The 19285-nt window shown below is 44.6% G+C and overlaps 1 protein-coding gene across 1 annotated transcript in view; it reads right to left on the bottom strand.

Moving 5' to 3' along the window:
• The window catches only part of MACO1 (macoilin 1), an 83837-nt gene extending 65682 nt beyond the window's left edge, over positions 1-18155 (bottom strand). Inside the window, exon 1 of the mRNA XM_061597337.1 lies at positions 17652-18155. Coding sequence (XP_061453321.1) covers positions 17652-17731 — 80 coding nt within the window. The 5' untranslated portion in view covers positions 17732-18155. The remainder of the gene's footprint in view (positions 1-17651) is intronic.
• Between the last annotated feature and the right edge of the window lie 1130 nt (positions 18156-19285).

Below are 19285 nucleotides of genomic sequence, written 5' to 3'. Positions count from 1 at the left end.
CTTTTATAATTGGTTTTATTGAGGCTGTGATTCTGTATTTTATACTTTGCATTTTGTTTTATTTTTCAGTTGACTATAATAAACATGACTGACTGACAGATGCAAGACATCTTACTGTACTAACACCTGCTGGTGAATGCTTAAGTAATCCTTTGAATTACAGACTAGAACAGCAGCAAAAGATACTCAGGAGGGTTCCCAGGAGCAGTAAATTCCACAACTGTGGGAATGTCACTTAGAAATATTTTTCCAGTTCTGTAATGTGGTGTTAGAATAAAAGCCATTTATTCACAAGTAAATATTCCTGAACAGTAGGTCTGACAAAATAAAAACTGCAACTCAGCCAAAAAACACAAGAGGTCAGAGAAGATAAAAAAAAAACTCAGGAAGCAGTAAAGCAACATATAAAGAAACAATATTACTTGCAACACCAGTGTTTAACATATATATTGTAATGGATTTTATTTCCAGTAAAACAAACATTAGGCCTAAGCAATTCAGAAATGTTGAAGAAGTTTAAAAAGAATACATGAACCTTCTTTGAAAGGGAGCTTACAAAAAATGGGAGAAGCATCTGGATGCTTTTTTAAAAAAACGGTTAAGTGTGTGCCATACACTATAGTAAATAGGATAGCCCCTGTTTTTTGATGGCTGCTGAAGACTCATTTTTTTATGCAAGCATTTGATTAAATTTCTACCCTTTTATACCATTGTACTGACTTTTATGGATTTGTTTATGTATGGTTCTATGTATTTTTGTATTTTTAAATCTATGTGATCCACCTCAGGACCTGCATTCCAGATGAGAAGCAGACAACAAAAATAAATTTATTATTATTAAGCTGCCTTATACCACATCCAACCAGCCCAGTGTTGCAGATTCTAACTGGTAGTCTAAGGCAGACGGTCTTGCCCATCACCTAACCAACAAACCCTTTTTAAAACTGGAAATGTCAAGGATTTAACCCAGAACCTTCTGAAAACAAAGCATGTTGCTCTACCATCAAGGTATGATCCCCTCACCAGTAAAAGTGGGATATGTTAAAAAATGTTAACATATACCCCACTTCTACCTTCTTAGCAGAGAGGGGTGGGTACATACTTTTTCCACTGTGTGTACACTGCAGAAACACTGACAGGAGCTTTCAGGGGTCTAGAGACTGGGTGTTAACACTAAACTACTTCTGCATCATGCTTCTATAAATAAATAAATAAATAAATAAATAAATAGAATGTAGACACCTACACTCTGGCCAATGGAGACGTACATTTCAAGTGTGCACCCGTTTTGGTGCATTGCGTGAAGTGGAGTTCTGATACTATATTCCTTCAGAATGTGTTTAAAAGTTTACTGAGCCATCAACACGGCCAATGGTATATCCTGTAAAATAAGCTGAATTTGTCTTTGCTTAGGGATACTAATGTATTTTAAAAGAGAACAAACTACCACCTATCATTACTGAGATCTAGCCCAGTGTGAAACAAGCAAACAAGCATTTAAGTCCTATCATCCTCAACTGAATATATTTATACAGAATATGGTGTGTTCAAAGTACTTGATATACAGGATTGCTATTAGGAAAACTGAGGTAGATCAACATCCCATGTTGTAGATTAGGCAAAGAGAATAGTAACTTGCATTGAATTTAAGCACTAGCCTAGTAGCCATAGGTAACAAGGAATTACATGAAGGCAAATGAATGGGCTAATGGAGAGACCAAGCATTCTTCTCCTCTTCTGCACCCAACTTAGAAACCACATGGGCTGCCACAAGAGGAAAGCACTATCCTCTGCACCGAGTAATCCACTGTACCTGGATACTGCAAGAAGGACAGAGCCTCCCCTGCAAGCCCCCAGGTGGCCAACCAGATGCCCATGGGAAGTCCACAAGCAGGACCTGAGTGCAACAGCCCTCTCCTCTCCTGAGGCTTCCAGCAACTGATTTTCAGAAGCATACTGCCTCTGACTATGGGGGCAGAGCACAGCCATCACAGCTAGTAAGGTCGACATTTTCATTGAGCGATCCACTATTGACCCCAAGCTCTCATTACCAGTCATTCACTGCCAGTTCAGACCATGAGTGTATATGTGAAATTTGTTGTGTAAATCTGTATAGATATCAGCAGAGATTGTCAAAGGTCTGAGATGCTGTGTGCCAGTGTGTGCATTTACCTTAGTAGCAGGCTTTTACCCTGCCTTGAGATCACTGAGACTTAAGACTTAGTAAAATAAGAAAAGCTACTTCATTTATAGAAATAGTAGATAGAAAGGCATACCTAGTTCTAACTAACTAACTAAGTTGGAGGCGCAACGCCCGGCTTTGGGAGTTGCCATCATGGCTCAGGAGAGAGAGAGCAGAGACAAAGGTGTCTCCTCTCTCTCGGACAGTCGAAGAAGAGAAGAGGGGAAAGAGTGGAAGGAGGAGGGGCAGATAAGCTCGCTAAGACATATCAGTCTGCAACAGAAGGAAGTCAGTCAGATCATTACAGGTAAAGGTAGTCAAGCCTATCCATCTGGAGGACCCTTACTCTATCTCCCTTCTGGAACATAAACAAAAGAACTAAACAGGAGTTGCTCTTGCTCCACTTCCAACAAAATTAAGATTTTTTGCTCCAATATGTACAATTTTACACTTGTTTACATTGAATTGCATTTGCCATCACTCTCATCACTCTGAACATCATATTGCCTTTATAACATTCCAGTCAGTCTTTAAAACTGCCACATTTAAATTACTTTAACTTTTGGTGTTTTTACAAAGGAAGAACACACTCAGATGGAAACTAAACCTGCAGAAGACTGACATTAAGTGCTATCACAGCTATGCAATGTTACGAAGAACTGCATCAACAATGAAACTGAAGGTTTTATTACAGATAGTGCCAAAGAATAGGGACTTCAAAGCCTATTTTTAACAAAAAAAATAGCAGCCACGAATTAAGTAAGTGTGAAGAATAAAGGGAGAGAACATATCAAATTGAAGAATGTCACTTTGAGACAAAGACTTTTAATACAGGCAAAGGAGAAGAAAAAAAACACAGAAACGCCTGATCCACTCAAGATGACTGAAGGATTTGACACACACAGTTTTGGCAGCAAACACCACCCATTACATATGAGAGATACAACAACAAGCAATTAGAAAGCAGTACATGCCAAGTTCTTAACTAACTAAATGGGGAAATGGGGGTGGGGAGGTTCAAGTAAAAAAATACCAGAAGGAAATCATTAATACTTGGCAACCCCAATATCTACTAAATTATGTATTAGTCACTAACAAATTTCCAGTATCTAGAGAGATATTAAAGTAAAAAAGCAGTTACCTGATATCAGAACAATCTTGCATATAAGTCCAGAGTTGTCACAATCTATGAATGTTTTGTTAAAATTCCTCCACATCTTATATACAGTTTGCTAATCATTTGTGCCTAAGGAGGAGCAGAAGCTGAACAAGATTTTGTATAGTTTATCTGTCTAACCTTCCTTGAAGCAGTTATTTATCACCATAAGTGAATCACTGTTTACAAGCCTACACCAGAACACACTTGAACATTATGTTAGGATAGCAGCATTAACAATATTAGGCTGTTTTAGCAAACCATCCAAATCTATCACCAGTTCAGAATATGTATTTGGTGCAGTCATCCTTGGAATGTAACATTTCAGAGTTTAGGTTTGGTAGGGAACGGCAAATTTTGAAAACCCCTATGCAAAAAAAAATAAAAAAAATTGGAGAGAGGTGGCTAGGCCGGAACCCTTCTTTGACATGCTAGCTTTCTGTGTTGTAGGATATTTGGATTCTGAAATGTAATACACTTCTCCTGTAACTGCACCATTATTATTAAATTTTATTTATACCCCACCTTTCGGCCAAAGGGTTGCTGCTGGTGTAACGTCCTCCCTGCTGCCCGGCAGCTTCTCTGACTGAGCTGGTGGAAACCATCTCGGCTGTGGTATTGGAGGAGCCCAGAACAATAATCCTGGGCGATTTCAATGTACATGTTGAGGGTGAGGCTGCCTCTAGTGTTCCAGCTCGGGACTTCACGGCTTCCATGACGACCATGGAGCTGTCTCAAGTTGTCACTGCCCCACATATAGGGCAGGGCACACCCTCGACTTGGTTTTTGCTCCAGATGGAGGAAGGGATGGTCTGGAGATGGGTGGTGGTGGATGTCATGGTCAGACCACTTCCTGGTAAAGTTTAGACTTATGGCTTCAATCCTCCCCTGCAGGGGTAGTGGACAGATTAAGATGGTCCGCCCCAGGAAACTAATGGAATCCACTGGATTCCTGAATGCCCTGGGGGAGTTTCCAGTAGATAGAGCAAGTGCGTTGGGTTCTTGACATGGTGGTCCCCAAGCACCCTTTCTAGCATTTTGGAGCCCAGTTTGCACCTTGGTACACCAATGAGTCAAGAGCAATGAAATAGGCTGGGCAACAGCTAGAGTGCAAGTGATGAAAGACATGCTGTGAAGCTGATCGGGCACAAATAAAACATCATAATTGTGCCTACTGTGCGGCGGTGAGGGCGGTGAAGAAGGCCCACTTCTTTGCCACCATCGCATCCTCAAGTAGCCATCCAGTGGAGCTTTTCTGTATTGTCAGGGGTCGGCTGAAATCAACTCCAGTTTTAGACCCTTCAGAGGACCACTGTGAATTGTTTGCAAGGCACTTTGAGGGTAAAGTTGCTTGCCTCCGTAGCAATGTTGATGCCCCATCCACATCTACTGTAGCCTCCAGTGAGGTGTCCACTGCAACGTCTGCTGCAAAGTCTTGGGAACGGCTTCAGTTGATGTGGCCTGATGCCATAGACAAGGCGCTTGCGATTATGCGGCCAGCAATGTGTCCTCTCGACCCTTGCCCTTCTTGGCTTATTAAAGCTTGCTAAAGGGATCTGACCAAGAGGATCCAGGGTGTGGTCAACACATCGCTGCAGGAGGGAGTGTCTCCAGCCATCCTGAAAGAGGTGGTGATTCAACCACTTCTGAAAAAGCCCACCCTGGACCAATTGGTTTGTGACAATAATTGACCGGTGGCAAATACCCCCTTTTTAGGGAAGGTGACTGAGAAGGTGGCACAGCAATTGCAAGTATTCTTGGATGAAACAGATTATCTTGACCCATTCCAGTCTGGGTTCAGGCCTGGTTATGGGACTGAATCGTCCTTGGTCGCCCTGATGGATGCCCTTTATCGGGAGAAGGATTAGTGTGACCCTGTTACTCTTACTTGATCTCTCAGCAGTTTTTGATACCATTGACCACGGTATCCACCCTGGCAGTTGTGCTGTGGGGTGCTGCAGGGTACCATCTTGTCCCCCATGCTGTTTTGACATCTATATGAAGCCCTTGGGAGCAGTCATCAGGAGATATGGGATGAGGTGTCAGCAGTACGCTGATGCTACCCAGCCCTATTTCTCTGTAACATCTGAAACGGGAGAGGCCGTGCAAACCCTGGACCGCTGCCTGGATTTGGTGGTGGACTGGTGGAGGGCCATTAAACTGAGTCTGAATCCCAGCAAGATGGAGACGCTGTGAGTTGGTAGTTCCAGAGTTCAGATAATTGGTCAGCTTTCTGCATTGGATGGGATTGTACACCCTCTGAAAGAGCAGGTCCGTACTCTAGGGGTGCTCCTGGATCCAACTTTGCCGCTAGAGACCCAGGTGACCTCAGTGGCTAGGAGTGCCTTGTACCAGCTTCAGCTGGCAAGACAGCTGCGGCCGTTTCTAGACTGGGATAGCCTGACTACTGTTGTCCATGCACTGGTAAACTTCAGGCTGGATTACTGTAATGTGCTCTATGTGGGCCTGCCCTTGAGGTTGGTCTAGAAGCTGCAGTTGGTGCAGTGAATTTTTTGTGGCAGTGAGGCTGCTCACTGGGGCAGGGTATCACCAACATGTCACCCCACTGCTGAAAGAATTGCACTGGCTACCCATTAGCTACAGGGCCAAGTTCAAGGTTCTAGTTTTGGTGTACAAAGCCCTATACAGCTTGGGACAAGGATACCTGAAAGACCGTCTTATTCCTTATATACCCAGTCGATCACTGCGCTGTGCAGGTGAGGGCCTCCTGCAGATACCATCTTATCGGGAGGTGCGTTCCGCGCAACATAGGAAACGGACCTTTAGTGCAGTGGCACCTACCCTTTGGAATTTCCTCCCCTTAAATATAAGACAGGCGTCATCTCTGTTATCTTTTCAGCACCTACTGAAGACCTTCCTCTTTCAACAAACCTTTTAAGCAGAGACCTTATCTCAGTCTGCATCTGTGTTGGAATTGCTTTTAATATGTTTTCTTTTTTAAAAGTATTTGTTTTTTAAACTTTTTAAAAAAGATGTTTTTAAAGTTTTTTAAAAAGTGTTTTTAAAGATGTTTTGTTTTAATATATTTTAAAGTCTGTTTTTATGTTTTAAAGCGTTTTTAGTGCTTTTGTTTGCCACCCTGGGCTCCTAGTGGGAAGAAGGGCGGGATATAAATCAAATAATAAATAAATAAACAAGAGACCCATGTAGGAATTTCAGTACATTAGTGTTCACCATAACAGGCTTCTCACAAGACAGTAATATCTATCTTATGTATCTGCTTCTACCTACTATTTTATATATAATGGAATCCTTATAGGGATCCAGAGCAAGCTTGAGTGAAGTTCTGTTTGTTGCTTTCAAAACTGTCTTATATATATAAATAAATAAAAGACACTGCAGGTCTCACCCACTCATGCCTCCTGACGCAAAAAGCAATCAAATGAGGGTATATTCACAATGAAGAACACTTAAATGGCATGGAACATAACTCCATTTCTTTCTTTAAATATCACCTGCACAGGGTTTTTTTTCCCTTTTCTTTTGCAAAAACTCACATTTTTGCTGCTATTATAAAAAGCCAACCTTGGAGATAAGAGCAGTCAATCAATGCCTTTCCCAAAAGAAGCAAAGTCAGGAAAAATATTTTGGTTGAAAACCTGTACAACTAGTCCCATGAGCCCATGGGACTTGTTTGTACTTGTTTTTCTTGAACAGCATACCCCCCCCCGAGTGGACTCATAGCAAACTATCTGAAGGCACAGTTGTAAACAATTCCGACAAGGAAAAAAGGTGGAAGACAGAAGAAGCCAAGTGGCTTCACAAAAAGCTTAGAGATTACCTGAAAACAAAAAAGGACACATACAGGAAGTGGAAGGAAGGCCAGGCCACAAAGGAAGAGTACAGACAGGTAGCACAGAATTGCAGGATGTCAGGAAGGCTAAAGCTGAGAATCAGCTGAGGTTAGTGAGATTGCTGAGAAAATAAATGATGGTTCATCTATTCAGTGAGGCTGAAAAAGGTAGAAGTGTTCAATTCCTTCTTTGGCTCAGTCTTCTCCTGACCCTCCTGGCAAATGTAAAGTACAAACTGAAGGGGCAGGATTGCAACTTGAGATGGATAGACAAAAAGGTCAAGGAATACCTAATTACTTTGAATGAGTTCAAATCTCCAGGGCCCAATGAACTGCATCCTTGAGTCATAAAGGAACTGAATGAAGAACTCTCAAAACCACTGTCTATTATCTTTGCAAAATCATGGAGGATGGGAGAAGTGCCAGATGACAGGAGGAGTAGTGTTGCCCCTATTTTCAAAAAAGGGGGAAAGTAAGAACCTGGGAACTATAGACCAGTCAGTCTCACATCAATCCCTGGGAAAATTCTGTAGCAGATTATAAAGTGATCGATCTGTAAGCACCTTGAAAACAATGAAGTGATTACCAGAAGCCAACATGGATTTGTCAATAACAAATCCTGCAAGAATAAAGTTATCTCATTTTTTGATCGGGTAACCTCTCTGGTAGATTGTGGGAATACTGTGGACATAATATATCTCAACTTCAGCAAAGCTTTTGACAAAGTGCCCCACAATATTCTGATTAACAAGCTAGCTAAATGTAGGCTGAATAGAACAACTATCATATGGATCCACAGTTGGCTACAGAATCGTACTCAAAGAGTGCTTATCAATGGTTCCTTCTCAAAGTGGGGGTGGGGGTGACAGTAACCAGCAGGGTATCACAAGGTTCAGTCCTAGGTTCAGTACTCTTTAACATTTTTATTAATAACTTGGATGAGAAAGTGCAGGGAATGCTTATGACATAAAATTGGATAGCTAATACCCTGGAAGACAGAAACAAAATTCAAAGTGAACTTGATAGGCTGGAACACTGGGCCAAAAACAACAGAAATTTAACAGGGATAAGTGCAAAGTTCTACACCTAGGAAAAAGAAACCAAATGCACAGTTATAAGATGGGGGCTCAACAATACTACATGTGAGAAGAATCTTGGCTTTATAGCTGATGAAAAGCTGAATATGAACCAACAATGCGATGTGGTTGCAAAAAAGAAATGCTATTTTAGATGGCATTAACAGCAGTATAGATTCCAAATTGTGTGAAGTACTAGTTCCCCTCTATTCGGCGCTGGTTAGGCCTCATCTTAAGTCCTGCATTCAGTTCTGGACACCGCACTTTAAGAAGGATGCAGACAAACTGGAACAGGTTCAAAGGAGGGCAACTAGGATGATAAAGCCTCATTAAGAGAGACCGAAAGAACTGGGCATGTTTAGCCTGGAGAAGAGAAGACTGAGGGGAAATATGCTAGAACTCTTCAAGTACTTGAAAGGTTGTCACACAGAGCAGAGCCAGAATGAGTTATGAGTTAAGTTATAGGTTGCCAGATTTCAGCTGAACATCAGGAAAAAATTCCTAACTGTTAGAGCAGTACAACAATGGAATCAATTACTTAGGGAGATGTTGGGCTCTTCAACACTGGAGGCATTCAAGAGACAGCTGGACAGCCCCGTCGGATATGCTTTAAGTTGGATTCCTGCACTGAACAGGGGTTGGACTCGATGGCCTTATAGGCCCCTTCCAACTCTACTATTCTATGATTATTTTTTAGAAATTGAGTGGAGTCTCAAAATTAATTGGTGAAACAGGGAAAGAGGGATTGTTGTCAGCTATGTAAATAAAAAATTCTACTGGGCTCATCAATATGGCTTCAGCCGGGGGAGAGATGAAATAGTACAGGCCACTCCATCAGCGTGGCTGGCACCAATTACTATTTGACTCCTCCCCTCCCCAAAATGTCTCTCATGGTGACCATTCCATGTGGTCATTTTATCAATTATGTAACAACTGGTTCCTAATTTCCTACTTTTTTCTTGCCTCCACTTCATTTTTCTTTCTGTATTGTGTCTACTAGATTGTAAACATGTGGGCAGGACGTGTATTTTGTTTTTGTACAGCACCTAGAAAATGTTAGAAATGGAAATGGACTGCTTTCAACATGATCCCAACTTATGGCGACCCTATGAATAGGATTTTCATTGCAAGTGGTACTCAGAGGGGATTTACCATTGCCTCCCTCTGAGGCTAGTCCTCCCCAGCTGGCTAGGGCCTGCTCAGCTTGCCACAGTTGTACAAGCCAGCCCCTTCCTTGTCCACAACTGCCAGCTAGGGGGCAACTGGGCTTCTTGGGACTATGCAGCTTGCCCACAGATGCACAGGTGGCAGGGCACATAACCCCTGAGCCACTCACTGTGGGGTGATCTTTAGCTGGCTCTTTACACCCAGGAGACACAAACGGGGATTTGAACTCACAGACTCTGGACTCCCAGCCAGGCTCTCTTCCCCACTGTGCTATACCAGCTGCCTAGAAAATGTTGAGCATTTTATAAATTAATAATAATAAAATCTTTGGATGAACTTACATTTGGATCTCAGACTTTAAATGAAAATGCACCAGCCCAGCATCAACTTCTAAACTTTTCAAATTCCTGGGTACCACCGTGATACTTAAAAAAACAAATCTAGCTCTGTCAGAACAAGGTGCTTTAAAAACTAATGACAATTAGTTTTTCTTATGAGAATTCGAAACACTTCACATATATTTTCTCTGGAAGACATACAACAGCTCATTAAAGTATGTCAATGTTATCTGTCACTGCGGTGAGCAGGGAGCATGCATTGAGAAGAGCAACTTGCCTAAAGCCACTCTTGTCAGTTTATAGCTGAAGTAAGATTTGAACTGGGAACTTTGGTATGGTGTAGTGGTGTGGCTAGGGAATTGGGCTTTAGCCAGCAAGATCAAAGTTGAAGTCCCAATATTACTATGAAGCTCACTGTGTGACCTTGTGGCAGTCACTCTCTCCCAGCCTAATCTACTTCAGAGTGCTGTTTTGAGGACGTGAGGAATAACCCACATCCCTTTACATCCCCTTGAGCTCAAAGAAGGAAGAGTGGAACAGAAATGTAAACAACAACAACAACTTTCTGACTCACATCAGGTCTTTGTAAGACAAAACACTAATATCAGCACAGATAAATTCTCCCACGTTTTATATCATTGCTGAAGCTACTTCGACAGGAGTACAACAGCAGCACTCTCTGGATAAGAAGCTCAACCCAGTCACAGATTTTAGATTTTTGGGTGTCACAGAAACACCACCAATCTTTCACCCCCCAAAAAAAATCAAGCAGGAGGCTTTCTTAAAAACAAAACACCAATACCAAAAAACAAAAACAAAATTATTCCTAGAAATGGAAAAGCCAACTAGCACAAGGCGTTCAAACTACAGGACTGTGGGCATTAATTTTAATAATGGGGAAAGGGTAATTATTTTGGGGAATCAACAGAATCATATACCTGTCAGTTTATATGCTTCACTCTCTTTTTTGCAACCTGGAATATATTAAGTGAATTAATAAAAGTAAACAAACACACACACTCACACAAACATAATTTAAAAACAAAACATCTCCTAATTGGTAGTTACTGATAAGCAACAATTTCTCGCATTCCCTTAGCTGTTTTCTTCCCAACCCTGCTTAAGCAGAGATATTATGCATCCATCTCAGCTGGAAGCCAATGCAATCTACCCAAGAAATATGACGACAGAGAAAGCCGATAGCTTATTCAACATGCTACTGTTTATCACAAACATCAATGTGAACAGGCAAGCCTGACAATGTTATACAGACGCACAACACTTTCCTCAAGTGCCCCATAATCAACAGCATTTTGTTTTTCTGACACATTTTATCAGATCCTTTTCTGGCCTAGGAGTCTTTTCCTTCCACCCTCAGGCAACCGTTCTGTGTTTATCCACCCCCAACATCTCAGCAGAAATATTCAAAATAAAGCCAACAAATGTATTTTGCTATTGGCAGAGAAGAATGAAACACAACTTAACAGAAATATATTCTGCTACATTAGGACTGAAGAAATGCATGAATCCTCTATGGAAAAGCCCAAAGTCACAAATAAATCTGCTTAATAAATTAATCAAATGACAGTAGCACATGCTGACCGGATTACACATGTTCAACAGGCAAGTGGACAGTAAATCTTGCAATTCTTAGCCTCATATTTGCTGAAGTGCATAACTGCTAAGTAACGTTCAGCTACTGTGACCTTGCAAAAGCAGCAGAGCAGGATCCATGCTGGAACCACGCGGCTACACAATGAGTGCATGGCCATGATCCCATAGTTTACCAAGCGCTCAGAAGCATATATGCTGTATGCACTGGCTTTTGCTCCAATCTTCACTGGCATATGCGAAAGGACAAAAGCCTGCCTTCTATACACACAAGTCTCCTGCCAAAGTCTGGTGGTTCATACACAGAATTATCACCATCCACTATTTTTAAAACATGTAATCATCTCCAGATGCCTTCCCCTCTGATGTTTTGGACTATAACTCCCAACAGCTCGAGAGAGCACAGCCATATTGGCTGGGTCTGATGGGAGATGTAGTCCAAATAATTTGGAGGGCATTAATTGAGGAAGACTGATCTACAGAGTCATGAGCTTAAACAGGACACATCAGCTGGTAATACTCACAGCAACAGAGAAAAAGTAAGCTTCAGTGGTGAGGTCTATGCACATGTAGATTAGTATAGATTAAGTTGTTGGGAGAACCAATTCCCACCTGTGCCATGACCCTGCTGCTACCAGCAGTACCCCTCTTTACTATACAGTAAGAATGGCAACATAAAGAAGCACTGTGACCTGCCCATGGGTGTCCATAGTCACTGACAGACATCATTTAGCCTAATAGCCAGCTGAAGACCAAAAGTGTAAGTGGACAGTTGTTACTGCCTGCAACTTCTTGTGATTTCTGCCTGGGTCTCTCCGCTGTTCCCCCACCCCCATCAGTTCAGCAAAGGAAAATGCAACCTTGACCAGCTGTGTATTAATGACTGGGGGATAACTAGACCAGCCCTCTATTTTTTGTGAGGTTGCTGCCATCCCAGAGTCCCCCTCCTAGCAACTTCAAAAGGAATCCATGATCTATTAAGGCCTTTGTTTTATGAAACAAGACAGTCAGAAATAGTACTCAGGCCATTGCTTTCTTGACTTCCAGACAGCTTTGGAAACTCTGAAATAGTCTGCCAACCTTTTTAGTAAACATTTATGAAGTGCTGTTACTTGTTACAAACATAGCATTACACACAACAGAGATGTGAAAAATGTATGAATAAGTGAACTTGAAAAAAATTACTATTTTGCTGTTCTTAAGCAGTTATTTTGTAACAAAACTAAGACTTCAATTGGGCAAAGTTTCTTTGTAGAAAAACCAGATTTTCACAGATTAGTTTCACCCCAATTTATTCTTTAAAATTGATGTTAGGTCAATGACTGCTGTGAAGGCAGAAGTTATAATTTGTGTAGCACTGGGTATTAACTTGAAGTTTTTCTTATCCTCCTTTCCAAGTCTTCATGAAAACACAGTTCCTTAGGCTTTCTCAATGACGTGTAGTTTTGTCTGCCAAAACTTCACATTTATTAAGCCCCTTGTAATTGTACAAACTGACAGCATCACAGCACTTCTGCAAGTTGTACATAATTTTAACACCTGAGGAACCAGACACAATACCTCGTGGCTGTTAAGAGGTGAATAAAGCAAGATGCTGGGCCTAGTGAACAATCATCCCCCTAACCTTTTAAAAAAAAATCAACATGTACAACTCATATTTCTCTAAGACCGTTTTCAATAGCAGAAGTGAAATAGCCATGGAAAATCGCAAACTCCTGTCACCAGAGAACATGAATAAATGCCTTTCATTCTGACACAACTTTGAAAATAAGGCACCTTGCCATACACTTTAGTGTCAAAAGGGGAAAGGTATACAGAACGAGACACAAAAAGAAAGTATAACAACTCAGGAAGGAGATGTGAATCAAAGAATCTACTGAAGAGATACAGTATTCACAAGGAACGGGAGGGGGAACTCCAATAACATCTCATGCAAACTTTTGACTTCTGAAGTAATATAATACAGTGCTTGGGGGGGGCAGCAAGAGACAGCAGATGAGCATACAAAAGGTGAAATGAAACAGGGATAGCTGCCTAAGAAGAGACATCACAAGGGAAAGGCAGCCGCTTGAAAAAAGGTAAGGAAGTCCTAAGGGGCAAGAAGAGACCGCAGCATTCAAAAACATGCTTTGATCACATAATTGTGGGGGTCTCAAGTATATGTCGCTAAAGGAAGTTAGGTGCAGGGGAAGGATTTGTGGTGATGAAAACTCATGGAAGGGAATAACCAACAGCTCATTTGACGCAAGGCAGAATATGTGGTGGCACATGAGGAGGATTGCCAGTTTCTGGAGGGTCTTTCTCAGTGTTCTGAAAGGTGTGAGAGGAAGACAAAGCATGTAGGGGGCTCTCTGGAGCAGGAGTGAGAAACCTGTGGCTCTCCAGACGTTGACTACAATTCATATCCTCCCTGAGCACCAGTCCTGCTGGCTGGGTCTGGGGAGCATAGCAAGTGGGGAGATGGTTTGTCATGAGGCACAGAGAATGAAGAACTCATAAGGGTAGAACTATTGATGTGGGAGTACATAACAAATGGAAAGGGGACTTCAGCAGAAAGACTGGCAAACCACAGCTGGGGATTGGGAGGTTGGGAACCAGACCTAACACTGTAAAGGAAGCTCAAATGGGCAAGATAAGCTGGAGCTCCAAGAGAAAAATCTTTCTGTGTAGAGCACAAGGGCACAGTGGGGTGGATGACTCTAAAAGGCAACAACTGTCACTGAGTGTCTGGGCACAGTGGGTTGTGTGAGGGGATCCTAGAGAAAGATATGACAGTGTGGGGATAAGTAGACTCTTAAGAGGAGGGCTGCTAATGTAGGATAGGGCTGAGCACTTTAGTGGGAAGTTTGATTGGACAGTCTAATGGGGCACAAGCAGGAAGAGAAGCAGGACAATCCCTGAAGAGGATATCAAATGGGAGGTCTGAGAAGAGTATCAGGAGAAATACAAGGGAAGGAATATTAAAAGGAGAGCAGACTAAAGACCAGTGAGTTGGGTGGCAGTGGTAGTCAAAGTGAGGAGGGGCAACAAATGAAGGGGGGGCTTCAGAATACCAATTTGGTGCAGCCTGAGTGGCAAAACTAAGAACAAACAGGACTATCACTCTGTTTAAAGTGTTACTTCAAAGAAAAATATCAGTGGGGAAACTCTTGAGGGCAAGAATGGTCAGGATGGTGGTGCTCCCCTGATGGTTTGAGGGCATTTTAGGGAAAGGTCTGCATACATGTGGAGAAGAACAATGAATGGAGACCAGTAAGAATAGGACTGTGAAGGTAACTTATGCATTGCAATGGGGGTGAGGGCATCAAAGGAAGGTCTGGGTGCACAATGGGTAGAGGTGGGGGGCTGAGGGGCAGGACTGTCATTGTAAGGGAAAGACCCAATGAATGGGCAAAGAGAAAGGGACAGAAACGGGGGGGAGCTATCTTTCAGATGGTATTGTATCTAGAAGACTCTTAAATGCAAAGAGTTGTCAGCATGGGGAGAAGATGGAGAAAATGGCAACTAGGGAGGAGATGTGGCTTCAGGAAAGACGGATGGGGAGATCTTTCAGTACATGAGTTGAAGCCTCTTAAAAAGAGAACGGCTATGGTGTGTTTTAGAAGAGATCTTAGAGGAAAGCTTCCCACTGTGTGTGTGTGGTGGGGGCAGGTTCCACAGACAACTGCCACAGGAGGGGGTCAGATATAAATTGGGCCAAAAGTAAAGCTTCTGAGTAGCCCACAAAGCATGTGAGGGAAAACTACATAGTTTATCCCAGTTGTTCCCAACCTGGGGTCAGTGACCCCCAGAGGGCCTGGGAAGTCATCCAGGGGGGGCATGAAGAGTCAAGAGAGGAATTATTTATTAAGTTTTTTGAAAGTGTTCAGGAAGGCTGAAACAAACTGAGCATGTGCAAGTGACTTTAACTCCTGGCTCCTCACCCTGCCCCACAAGGAGACCAGCTGCTGATTGTTCTTCCTGAGCTCCCAGCTCCTTAACCCCTTATGGAGAAGGGTAGCCCCAGCCTTTGCATGCTGCATGGACCGGTAGTGGCAGCAGCAATAGCAGTAGAGTGCATATGTGATGGCCAACATGTACTGAGTGGGTGATGTGTGTATTTCTGCAGGGAAGGGGGATCCTCTGGCCTCCTTGCTATCCCTTCCCACAGTCCACTAGTCTCCTGCAATGGGAACGACACAGAAAGAGGCATGCAGCTGCGACAGCACACTCCCCACCCAGATGCATTTTCCTGTAGACCCACGTAGGCTGTTACCAGGCTCAGGGGAAGGTGGGGGGGGGTGAGGGAGAGAAAAGAAGAAGGGGAGGTCACTCCTCACCCCTCTGCCTGAGAAAGAGAGGGAGAGAAAGAGGCAGCAGTTGAGAAGGATTTCACACCCACGGTCTACTTCCTTCTTCTCCCTCCCGCAGGACACCCCCCCTTTGGTATAACTGGACAGGAGTGGGGAGTGAGGAAAAGGAAAAGCATTTGAGGTCTCTCTGCCACCACAGGTCACTCCAAGAAAGGAAGTACCTAGAATGGACACGCAGCTCACTTGACTTCAACCCTCCCTCCCACTCCCTGCCCTCATGTCCCAAGTGCCCTCCCTCCCACATGGCTGCTCCTCTTCACTCTTCAAGCTGTAGCTGCCTCTTACTTGCTGTGTTCTTTTGACCCACTGAACCTCTCCCCCACCCACAACTTGACACGCTTTTGCTCCCTCTAACCCACCCCTGTCCCTTTGCATTACTTCTGTCTCTCTTTTTCTTCTCTCTCTTCCCACTTGTACTCACCCGCCCCAACCTCTGGTGCCCAAGTTTGGTCCTATTTTGATTTTGCCTATAGGATTGTGTGAACCATATGTTGAAATTTATTATATGTTGGGCTTTAATTTCCTGCCAGGCAGATTTCTGTCTCTCTTTTCCGCCTCTGTTACTTCGCATACATGCAAATCGTGGTGGTGGCCAGAGGAGCAGCAGCAGCAGGAGCAACAATTAACATGTGGGGGTTGCAAACATTTTTGAGGTTAAAGAGAGGGTCCCGTACTCATGAAGGTTGGGGGCCACTAGTTTATCCTGTCAATGTGCTGAAGCCTTTCAAAAAGCAGTAATTATCAGAAAGTGTATCGGGGGGGAGCGAAAAGAAGACTTTTAAGGTTCCCCACCTTAAAGGTTTCCCAAGGGGTTCAGAAGGGCATAAGGACAACTCTGTCAAGCGGGGGGAGGTGCCCACATGCATAAGGGGAGGAGAAGCATAAGACATCTGGAGTAAAGCTGTAGCTTCAAGGGAGGAAAAGGGGGAGGGAAATCCATCTGCAGAGATGGCCACATGTGGACTTGAAAGGCAAGAGTTGTCAGCATATGTGCAAGTACAGAGCAGGTGTTAGAGAACCTTCGGCCCTCCAGATGTTCCTGAACTACCACTCCCATCCGCTCCATCAAGTATGGCCAATAGTCAGGGACAAAAGGAATTGTAGTCCAGCAACATCTGGAAGGCCAACAGTTCCCCACATCTAGCATTGAGGGAAATAGCCATTTCTAGAGGAAGGGCCCCCCATGTGGGATGTGGGGGGGGCAGGCTCCTAAGCCCTAGTCTTCAACTTGTGGCTCCTGACCCACTACTGAGCTGCATTACCAAGAGAGTAACATGAGAGAAAGATTCCCTCCAAATGCATGTCTGGGTGATCAGGGACAGCCCCCAAGTCGGGAAAAGCTTGGAGACCACTCTGAAGGCCAAGCTGTCAATGTGTGTGGGAGGGGGTGACGAGGGGGGAACATGGGGAGGGGTCCACAAGGTTAACTACTGGGGGGGAGAGAAAGAAAGAAGAGATACAATGGAGACTTTAGAGGAGGAAAGGAAAGGGAAGAAGAAAAAGGAAATGGGGGGTGTTGTGCATTGTATGGGGAAGGGGGGGGCTGTTTCTCCTCCTCCTGAAGACAATGGCCCAGAGCTAAAAAGAAGCGGGGCCGTGAGGGGAGTCTGAGCGTGGGCAATAGGCGGGAAGCGGCTCCCTGAGGAGAGAAGCTATGGAGGAGTTGGGGGGGGGAGAGAAATGTTTGGAGACAACGAGGGGGTGGGCGGCGTGTGACGGTGGTGGTGGTAGAGTGAGGAGACGAAAGGACTCCTGCCAAACTCGTCGGTGTCTCTCCTTGCGAGGAGGAGGCAGCGGAGGAAGCGTCGTCGGGGGATGAGGCGGGAAAGGAGTCCCCCCCGTCTCCATCCTCCCCGCCTCTCAAAAGAGAGAAGACAGGAGCGGCCGGGGCGGCAGGGAGGCCCCACTGATGCCACTGACAGGCCGGGGCGGGGCGAGGCAGGTGCGGGCCATACCTGCCGTAGATGCCCTCAGTGATGCGGTTCCGCTTCAGCGGCCGCCGGAGTTTACTGCAGTCCGCGCTCCGGCGCTTCATCCTCCCGTCCGGCCCGACGCGACCCAACCCGGCCTGGCCCGGTGGTGGCGGCGGAGGCGGCTGCTGCTGCTACTACTGCCCCCCGTCGTCGCCTCCTTCTCCACTCCTGCCCCGCCCGGGTCACAGCGACAACATCCGAGCCCGTCCGAACGACCCGCCGGAGGGAGACTCAGTCAAGCTCGATCTCTTTCTGTTTCGTCTTTTCCCCCCTCCCAGTTTTCTTTCTCCCTCCTTTTTTTCCCCTCCCTCCCGCTCGACTAGGAAACAAAGAAATAAAAAATAATTTCAGATCTGTCCCTCCTCGCCGCTGCGTCCCCGCGCGCAGCCTCCGCGCCCTGCCCCGCCTCCTTTCAGCCACGAGCCAATCGGCGGGAGGCAGAACATGAGGTCGACGGACGACCGAATCAATCAATGCGGGGAGAGAGGGTAGACAGGCGGGAGACACAGCCAATGAGGAAATCGACGTCCGTTGTCCCACCCCTTTTCCAGGATGGCAAATCCCGCTCGGCAGGGCGAGACTTCCAGAGCAGCCCGTGAGAGTAAGGAACTGGTGGATTGATGGCGAAGAGACCCAATGGTTGAATAGGAGAGACCAAAGTGGGTGTGGCAAGCCTAGCTATCCCCCCCAATGAAAAGAAAGAGAGTTTTTTGTGTCCCTCCCTTAGCTTTGACATTGAGGTACGCCCCCCCTGGTTGATTGACGGGAATGTTGGCCAATAATCTTCGGCTAAAAGGCTCGCGTAATCTAAGGACCAAAGGTAAAAAGAGGCAAAGAATGGAGATCCCGCTACATTCTAACACAGCTCGCGCATAGGCCCGCCCTCAGCGTGACTGATAAGAGAGGTTCTCCAATAGAGATCAGGTTTGAATAAATAGTATTAAGGAGGGCCAATAGAGAATGGGAAAGGTGAGACCGGGTGTAACGGCCATGTAAAGTGACATGGAAAAGCGAGTCATGGCCAATCAGAGAGGAATTTCTTCCCTGATGGCCATTTCTTAAGGTAGCAGCAGCACTACTAGCAATTCTCCGCAAAGGGGTGCGTTGGATGCATTCATAGTTGCCAGCCAGGCTTTCCTAGGCGAGGGTTATTCATTAGCAGCCTGGGTAAATATTTTACCAGTTTGTAAAATCCTTTTGCGCCCCAAATCCTGGGCACATTCACTTTGAAGCAAGTGCAATTGGAAGTGCTTAAAAAGAGTCATAGCCTGACAGACCGATCCTATGCAAACAATGTTTACTCAGGCGTAACTCTGCACGCCTATGCATGCTTCTCTGGACGTAAGCCCTACTGAATACACCGAGTAGACGCGCATAGGACTGGGCTGTGGCTGTTGTAACAAAAAAAAAAAATTGCATACGAAAGGGAAGAGTCATTTATTAAGGATTTCATGTCCCTCGTTCCCCCTGCAAATGGAGATGCTCAAAGCAGCCAACAACAATTGTAGAACAGAAGAACAACCTGTCAACAACAAACCAAAAAAGTTAATTGCTGAGGGAGATCTCAGGCTGCAATCCTAACCACACAGATGAATTTAATGGGGCTTACTCCCAGG

This window comes from Rhineura floridana, chromosome 15, assembly GCF_030035675.1.
Source record: "Rhineura floridana isolate rRhiFlo1 chromosome 15, rRhiFlo1.hap2, whole genome shotgun sequence".
In the NCBI taxonomy this organism is placed as follows: domain Eukaryota; kingdom Metazoa; phylum Chordata; class Lepidosauria; order Squamata; family Rhineuridae; genus Rhineura; species Rhineura floridana.
The sequence above is the reverse complement of the archived record's forward strand: the minus strand, read 5'-3'. Positions and strand labels throughout refer to the sequence as shown.